At 41.9% G+C, this 9,354-nt stretch overlaps 1 protein-coding gene across 2 annotated transcripts in view; it reads left to right on the top strand.

Moving 5' to 3' along the window:
* The first annotated feature begins 87 nt into the window (after window positions 1-87).
* The window catches only part of oys (lysophospholipid acyltransferase 6), a 33,530-nt gene continuing 24,263 nt past the window's right edge, over window positions 88-9,354 (top strand). Inside the window, exons 1-2 of one of the 2 annotated variants that reach the window (XM_089248344.1) lie at window positions 88-368; window positions 9,159-9,304. In XM_089248344.1, the coding sequence (XP_089104470.1) occupies window positions 285-368; window positions 9,159-9,304 (230 nt within the window). In that variant the 5' untranslated portion in view covers window positions 88-284. The remainder of the gene's footprint in view (window positions 369-9,158; window positions 9,305-9,354) is intronic. The other variant, XM_089248343.1, reaches the window with a different exon arrangement.

The raw sequence follows: 9,354 nt of genomic DNA, 5'->3' as shown, positions 1-9,354 counted from the left end.
ACACTCGGATCTGAAATTTTTTTCGATTAAAATTTCATAATCATTCAATTTATCGCCTTCAACAACAACAACTACTAGGACCGTTTTGTTTTTTTTTCTGTCTTCTGCCCCATCCGCCTCGTACCACCTTTCTGTGAGGATATATATATTGTTTATGTGTGTGTGTATTTTAATACATATGTACGTCAAATCAGACGATACGATGGCACGATGACCGCCTCATTCGCCTCTCCTTCCCGTCATTTGGAAGTTTGCATCACACGGAGCCTTACCGCGAATTGACGATGGCCAGCGCCGAAAGAGGATTTTATGCCGGCACCAGGTCGTTTGCCTGGCTGGCGGACTTGACCCGGCTCCCCATCGATCAGGTGGGTCCGCTCTTTTATGATAATTATCGTTGTTTGTTTATTTTATTAAGTGTCAACAAACCACCCTTTGAGCCACCCCCATGGATAACTCTCAGAACTTACATAGTGTTGCTACCGTCATGAGTTCTCGGATTGCGATGTAACTTCCGCAGTATTATTACTACCATATCATGAGTAGGGCCGTCTTAAGAGCATCATGCCCCCCGGGCCGAATGCTTTTTTTGAGGCCCTACCTGGGAAATTCTCAAAAAATCGGACTACTAATTTCTTTGAGGCCCCTCGTCTCTTGGGTGCGTTAAGGTGGCCCTGATCACGAGTCCCCCTTATTCCCGAAATAGGATCTAACTTCCACTCAGGACCGTCTTAAGAGTATCATGGGCTCCCGGGCCAATTGATTTTTCAGAGGCCCTACCAAACAAATTCTCAAAAATTTCAACTAGATTTCATTTTTGTGAGGCCCTTCTTCGCTTGAGGCCCCCTGGCCTTGCCCGGGTGGGCCCATGCCTTAAGATGGCACTGCTTCCACTGTATTACTTACCACTATCATGGAACCACCCCCCCCCCATACTCCTGGAGCGATATCTAACTTCCACAATATTACTACCATCATGTCCCACCCCTATATTCCTGGATTGGGATCCAACTTCCACTGTATTACTTACCACCATCATGGGCCGCCCCATATACTCTTGGAGTGAGATCTAACTTCCACAATATTACTACCTTCATGCCCCACCCCCATATTCCTGGATTGGGATCCAACTTTCACTGTATTACTTATCACCATCATGGGCCGCCCCATATACTCTTGAAGTGAGATCTAACTTGTCCACAATATTACTACCTTCATGCCCCACCCCCATATTCCTGGATTGGGATCCAACTTCCACTGTATTACTTACCACCATCATGGGCCACCCCCATACTCCTGGAGTGAGATCTAACTTCCACAATATTACTACCATCATGTCCCACCCCCGTATTCCTGGATTGGGATCTAATTTCCGCAGTGTAGCTAATTATATATCGACTCCGCATATATGTAATTTTGCAGGCCTACAAATATTCAATCATTACATTTCACTCGTAGTGTAGCTCGAAAACAGCACAAGCAGATGGCAGCACTGTAAATAAAATAATATAAATAAGCATTATGTAGAAACGAACTTTGCATTTAGTTTACAACATATACACATTCCAACATTTACCGATTTGTTAGATGTTATGTAGAGGAATATGGACGAGGTTCATGCATGGTTTAGTAGTAATAGTAGTACATTAATGCTTTTTTACCACCCTTTGAGTCACCCTCATGGATAACTCGCAGAACTTCCATAGTGTTACTACCGTCATGAGTTCACGGATTGTGGTGTAACTTCAGTAGTATTATTACTACCATATCATGAGCAGGGCCATCTTGAGAGCATCATGGGGCCCCGGATTGAATGTTTTTTTGAGGCCCTACCTGGCAAATTCTCAAAAAATCTGACTACTAATTTTTCTGAGTCCCCTCATCTCTTAGGTGGTCCCGTGCGTTAAGACGGCACTGATCGTGAGTCCCCTTATTCCCGGATTGGGATCCAACTTCCACTTTATTACTTACCACCACCATCATGGGCCCCCCCCCCCATACTCCTGGAGTGAGATCTAACTTCCACAGTATTACTACCATCATGCCCCACCCCCATATTCCTGGATTGGGATCTAATTTCCGCAGTGTAGCTAATTATATATCAACTCCGCATATATGTAATTTTGCAGGCCTACAAATATTCAATCATTACATTTCACTCGTAGTGTAGCTCGAAAACAGCACAAGCAGATGGCAGCACTGTAAATAAAATAATATAAATAAGCATTATGCAGAAACGAACTTTACATTTGGTTTGCAACATATACACATTCCAACATTTACCGATTTGTTAGATGTTATGTAGAGGAATATGGACGAGGTTCATGCATGGTTTAGTAGTAATAGTAGTACATTAATGTTTTTTTACCACCCTTTGAGTCACCCTCATGGATAACTCGCAGAACTTCCATAGTGTTACTACCGTCATGAGTTCACGGATTGTGGTGTAACTTCAGTAGTATTATTACTACCATATCATGAGCAGGGCCATCTTGAGAGCATCATGGGGCCCCGGATTGAATGTTTTTTTGAGGCCCTACCTGGCAAATTCTCAAAAAATCTGACTACTAATTTTTCTGAGTCCCCTCATCCCTTAGGTGGTCCCGTGCGTTAAGACGGCACTGATCGTGAGTCCCCTTATTCCCGGATTGGGATCCAACTTCCACTTTATTACTTACCACCACCATCATGGGCCCCCCCCCCCCATACTCCTGGAGTGAGATCTAACTTCCACAGTATTACTACCATCATGCCCCACCCCCATATTCCTGGATTGGGATCTAATTTCCGCAGTGTAGCTAATTATATATCAACTCCGCATATATGTAATTTTGCAGGCCTACAAATATTCAATCATTACATTTCACTCGTAGTGTAGCTCGAAAACAGCACAAGCAGATGGCAGCACTGTAAATAAAATAATATAAATAAGCATTATGCAGAAACGAACTTTACATTTGGTTTGCAACATATACACATTCCAACATTTACCGATTTGTTAGATGTTATGTAGAGGAATATGGACGAGGTTCATGCATGGTTTAGTAGTAATAGTAGTACATTAATGTTTTTTTACCACCCTTTGAGTCACCCTCATGGATAACTCGCAGAACTTCCATAGTGTTACTACCGTCATGAGTTCACGGATTGTGGTGTAACTTCAGTAGTATTATTACTACCATATCATGAGCAGGGCCATCTTGAGAGCATCATGGGGCCCCGGATTGAATGTTTTTTTGAGGCCCTACCTGGCAAATTCTCAAAAAATCTGACTACTAATTTTTCTGAGTCCCCTCATCCCTTAGGTGGTCCCGTGCGTTAAGACGGCACTGATCGTGAGTCCCCTTATTCCCGGATTGGGATCCAACTTCCACTTTATTACTTACCACCACCATCATGGGCCCCCCCCCCCCATACTCCTGGAGTGAGATCTAACTTCCACAGTATTACTACCATCATGCCCCACCCCCATATTCCTGGATTGGGATCTAATTTCCGCAGTGTAGCTAATTATATATCAACTCCGCATATATGTAATTTTGCAGGCCTACAATGGTACAAATATTCAATCATTACATTTCACTCGTAGCCTGAAAACAGCACAAGCAGATGGCAGCACTATAACAAGCATTATGCAGAAACGAACTTTGCGTTTGGTTCGCAACATACACACATTCCAACATGTACCGATTCGTTAGAAGTTATGCAGAGGAATATGGACGAGGTTCATGCATGGTTTAGTAGTAATAGTAGTACAGTAAAACCTTTCTCTTGCAGACACCGGCAAGACAAAAAAATTCAACCGTGAAAGAGGAGTGACCGTTAATCAGGGGTTTGAAATGCATATTTTTTATTATACAAAGGGAAATTATTATTTGTCCATATAGAAGGGGGGGATGCTCGCATCTGAGAGGTGTCCATTAAGAGGAGTTCTACTGTAGTATTACTACCATCACTGGCCCCCTACATTCTGGGATTTGATCAACTTGAAAGGGGACTAAGCACAGGCTCGTCTTAACATCATGAATTTCCCATGCTGAGAGATTTTTCTGAAAGGGGACCACTTTTTTAGAGGTACCTGCTTACTATTACACACGTCTACTCTTGGAAACTGCCCCCCCCCCCCAGGTCGTGCTGATGTATTTATTGAGATGGTACAGACTAGGCTACTGGGTTCGGTATCAGAGACCTTGGGTGTTCCCGCTGCTGGTTTGGCCCTGCTAGCAGGCCATAGGGGCTTGCAGAAATCCGATATTTGAATGACTTATAGCTTCATGGAACATCCCATAATTATCAAGGTAAGTGCCAACTGGGGACATTTCTAAAATCTGGCACCATGTCATTTTTCGTAGCTGGCAGACTTGACCCAGTTTACCAGATGGGTCCGCTGTTTAGGATGATTGCCGTTTTTAGCATGTAAACAAGTGCTACCAAACTTCCCATTGTGTCACCTTATGGAAAAACTCTAAGGACTTCCATAGTGTTAATACCATTATGAGTTCCAAGGCCCCCACATTTTCAGATTGGGATCTGGAAGCGGCTCCTTTCTATTAAATTAACAGTGATAAAATATAAAGACAAAAAAAAATTCAGGCTTAGTCATCTTTCCGCATGTGAGGGTCATCAGGAACATACTGACTTTGGTGAACTTGAAATGGCACTAGACGGCAAATTCGGAGGGGTGGCGAATTTTGAGTGATCATAAAATTTGTATAAATTCCCCCCCCCCCCCAGGTGGTGAATATAGATCCACTTTTGCCTAGACAGCGAGGAACTAGGTCAGTGAATGACAAATGAGTGGCCTATATATCACGATGGACCGAACTGAAAACATGGAAAATATACATACCCCCTCTAAAATGCTCAGATTTTAAATTTATTGTGGTTTTGGTGGTCCTGAAGTGAGGGGGGTGGGTGTCGGCTTATACATGAGTATATACGATATTTATTTTCGTAAATTGATACAGATTTCGTTATAAAGAGGACCCCTGCCTCACCCAGCTGGGCCGTGGGTTATATGGCATTTAATAGAATGATAAAATAAATGAAGACAATCAGTAATATTATCAAGAACATAGGCATATGCAGAATTTTCTCAGGGTGGGGGTGTTTCAGTTTTTTTTCTTTCTCAAGGGGGGGTTACATTTTTTCTCCTGCTGCAAATAACACTATCATCTCGGCTTGAGGGGGAAATTAGAACCCCAAACCTCCCTCTTTTGCGTACGCCAATGGTCAAGAACCTCTGATATTGGGCTTCACTGTGGCCACCATTACTTGAGACAATTGCATCTTGTTTTTTTTTTTTTTTTGTCCCCCGGACATCCATATAAATGAGTTGGCTGTGGCTATTTCAGCCCCCTAATAAATTTTGTGAGGTTGCTTAGCACCCCTCCCCCAACCATTAATTAATGAATGTCAATGCAAAACACTCTTCCCCCTCCTACATACATGTGGGTTTAGTCCCATATACAAGGGAGAACCAGCAACTTTTGGCTTCCCCAATGTTTTCTTCATGTCCGCGACTCTGGTTGTGCATGTTAGCCATTAACCTAAACCAGGGTTAACAAATCTCAAAAAAAAAATCTAGGTGCCAGAAAAAAATTTTTACCCAAAAAAGAAAGGTCAGAACTAGTACAGTGTAACATCTGTGTAATTCGAAACCAATGAAAACCGAGGTAATTATTTCCATATGAATCAATGTAAATCTAATTAATTTTTTTAAAATAATAACGTGATCTTCACGTATTCCCAAGAGATCCGTAAGATCTGCCCAGGAAATTTGTTAGTGTTAGTAATCCATGCCGAACCGGGATTCGAATTCAGACCTGCACAGTCCAAAGCTAGCTCCCTAACCACTGGACTGCCAGGCGGCATTCCAGACTCTCCAAAATGATACCAAAAACACATTTTATAGAGAATAAATGAAGGGGAGTACAGATATTAATGTTTTGAGGGGGGGGGGGAAAGAGGAATCCCCCCCCTCTATAAGGATCTTAGGTATCAAGGTGCTGTCTGGAGTCACTTCCTGGGGCACTATCCAAGTTCACTTGAATTCGGACCCAAATATTTTGGCCCCAGACTTGTCCGAACTTGCAACTTGCACCGTGCCAGTGCGCTTCTTGAATTTTTAAAATTAACCTCTGCTGACCTTAAAATCAGGAAGTACACTAGCACTCGTCCGAGCCATTTTCTTAATGAGATCGGCATACAACAGTTTAGCCTTTTTTTCATGTGATGGCACAGAAACAGAATCGCCATCTAACGGTTTTTGATTGATTCAAATTAATATTAACTGTTCGATGTCTTCAGTTGCTTGTGATCTGTTTCATTAGCACGTTCATGCCTTTCGCTAAATTGGCCTCTTTAATTGTTTTTTTTTTGCCACAATGGAACTTATCATTGATTACGACATCCCACACATACGGCCGATTACAGCGATCTTAATGTTACTCTAATTTTTCAATGATTTCCTTCTTCAACTCTTGTGTTTCTGGTGTTCTTCTTTGGACTGCTGGGTCTGGAAACTCTTTGGTCACATGGAATCTTTGGCTAGACATGCGTGCTGGGTGATGCTCACAAAACGATAAACAACGTCACACTGAGCACGAGAACGAAAATTAACAGCAAGGTCACGGCAATGAAATTTGAGGCAAACCAATCAAAACTGTGACAAATTTGTCGTGTAAAAAATCGGCGAAAATCGAAGACAATAAAAACTTCTTTCAACTTTTACGGGAGGCGTAGCTACCCTCCTTCATGTTTGCAGATATGCTGCTATAAATTCCAAACATTTTGTGCAGCTCTGAGCCGGCAATTTAGTACTCTGATGAAGAAAATTTCGGGTGAAAAATACCAATTTTTTTTTAGTTACCATGGTGACCTGCCACCTGGGATTTGTCCAGCCCTGACCTATGCTCAACAAATTGCAAGCTCCGCATTGTCACTAAAGTAATGAAATAATATTGGCATTCTATTGGTATGACCAAATTTGAGCCTGAGGACAATGGTTTTTTTCAAAAAATGGTTTAATGCGCCAATGGCTACTACAGGCGAACCTCTCTATCTCGAAACTGACAGGACCGAAGAAAATTTCGAGAAATAGAGTTTTTTGCATTTAAAAAAAAATGCCAAAAATGGTGAAATTTTGATTGATAAAGATAAAAATACCGTACTATATTTTACAACATACTAATAAGATTATTGGTTAAGTTAAATATGTTCTGTTCCAGCCCCTTTTTCAAGTTCCCTCCCAATCTTCTGCTGCATTTTAATTGCACTAATCGGCTGGAGTTGGTTTTCCGTGGTTCCCAACTTTTGGGTTCAAATGCGAGCAGCATAATTGATTCCCCCCGTTGAAAAGCCTTCCCACAGAGAGCAACAGGCGTACAACGATTCCATTATTATTCAATCATTACACTTCGCTCATAGTCAGAAAAATTGATGGCAGCACTACACATAACAAGCATTACACAGAAACACACTACCCATTAGGTTCAAAACACGTACATGTCCAGGTATTCTTTTACCACCTGTGAAAGTCTCTTCATTTGAGATAGAGCACCGGGCCATGATCTAGTCAGGAAGAGGGGGGGGGGGGCATATGTACAACAATTTCAAAATCAGTTAAGGTGCTGCTACTACAGTTTGTAGTAAACTTGTTCATTTCCACAAAATCGGAAAATGAATTGCCTATGATTCACAAGATCCATCAACACAATGGGTTATGAATGCAGGGGCAGCTCAAGCTTAACTGCCTCCCGTGTGTGAAGCCTCATATTCTGCCCTCAATGGTGACCCCAACAGGACTTCAGTAAAGGGGACCTCAAGATAAACCCTTTTTTTTTTGTCAAGAAGAAAGCCGCACACCATTGTTCACCAAAATGTTTGTGACCATACGTCCCGCTTTTGAAGTAGATTTTTTTTTTTTGTTCTAGAATTATTTTACCATTCTTAGTAATGCTGAATAACCTAATCCTGTAAAGATGATGTATAACGAGGTTATTTTTATTAAATTTATTTCAAAGGTGTTTTCTGGTACTAGAGGGATCGGAGAAGTGAGAAGCTGAATTTTTCCTTTGATTTCATTTGACTATTCTAGAACAGATACTAGGTGAGGGAACCAAAATGCACACTTGTTCCCCTTGTGGTAGAGTGTACCGGGGTGGCTCTTGACCATGTGACCCATTGCGGCCGCAGCTTGGGGGGCCCCCCAGGAGTGAATCCTTACCATTTTCTTTCATCATACTATAAATTAACTGTAGAGGAGAGGCCCCTGTGGAAAAAATCTGGCTTGTGGGGAGGGGGGGGGGGCTTGCAAGAGATTCCAGTCTAGGGTTCCTGACAACAATTTCCAAATACATTGAAAATCGGGTGTAATCGTCCAGCAATAGTTGGTGAAGGCAGTGTGCAATTTTGTGGTTATAGTGACAGATTCGCATACGAGGACGTGGGTTCGATCCACAGTGGTGGTTGGCTGAAGTTGGTCTCCCCTTACTTCGAGGATCGTCTGAAGCAAACACCAAGAAAATACTCATGGACATTATCAAAACCAGTGGTTTTCAAAGGCCTTTCACGCAGATGAACAGACGCTTCCCATGATCTGTCTGGATCATGGATGTAGAGCAGTCTATGGAGGGGGGGGGGGGAATAGGCAGAAGGCACAAAAAAAGGAGTCCCACACGGATAGAGATTTTTGTCTCGAGCAGCCCTTCGAGGTATGATTCGAAAGCATGATGTCATGTGAATTCTTAGTGTTCTAAATTTTGAGGGTCTTGACTAAATTCTGTGCTGCCGCCCCCTTGCATCCTCATTTAAGCTGCCCCGATAATACGAATAATCCTTTCTTATCTGTTTTTTTTTTCTCGCATCCGAAGAGTTTTCTTTTTTGCTAAACATCGTGGCCTGGCCTTCGAGAGGTATAAAGTTTTTCAAAAAAATACTTAGAGACAGAGAGGTGGAAATGCATTGATTTAGTACAGTAAATGCAAGGATTTTTTTTATATTTTTCGAGATACTAAGTTTTTTGAGAAATAAAGGTTTCGCTGTATTTGAAAAACAATCTTGGTATTGAACGATTTTTGTGATCAATCAATTTCTCAACATCTGCAGATGATCCATATTTATTTGCATTACTTTATGTTGCTCATCGAAACTTTCAGGTGAATTTTCTAGTTTGCGAAATCAGTGCCCTCGGCTTTGCTGTGCTCTACAGGAAGTTGCTCGGTCCACACAGAGTAACTGCCGAGATTCGTCACCTGGTGGCATTGGCAGTCGGATATGGGCTAGGATATTTTTGTTTTCGATAGTAAGTACCTGATTCCATATCATTTGTTATTTAGTTTTTAATATTTCAGT

Source organism: Pholcus phalangioides, unplaced genomic scaffold (genome assembly GCF_987345545.1).
Source record: "Pholcus phalangioides strain wild (caught in Gottingen) unplaced genomic scaffold, Ppha-v1.0 ptg000020l_1, whole genome shotgun sequence".
In the NCBI taxonomy this organism is placed as follows: domain Eukaryota; kingdom Metazoa; phylum Arthropoda; class Arachnida; order Araneae; family Pholcidae; genus Pholcus; species Pholcus phalangioides.
This window is presented reverse-complemented; position numbering and strand designations above follow the sequence as displayed.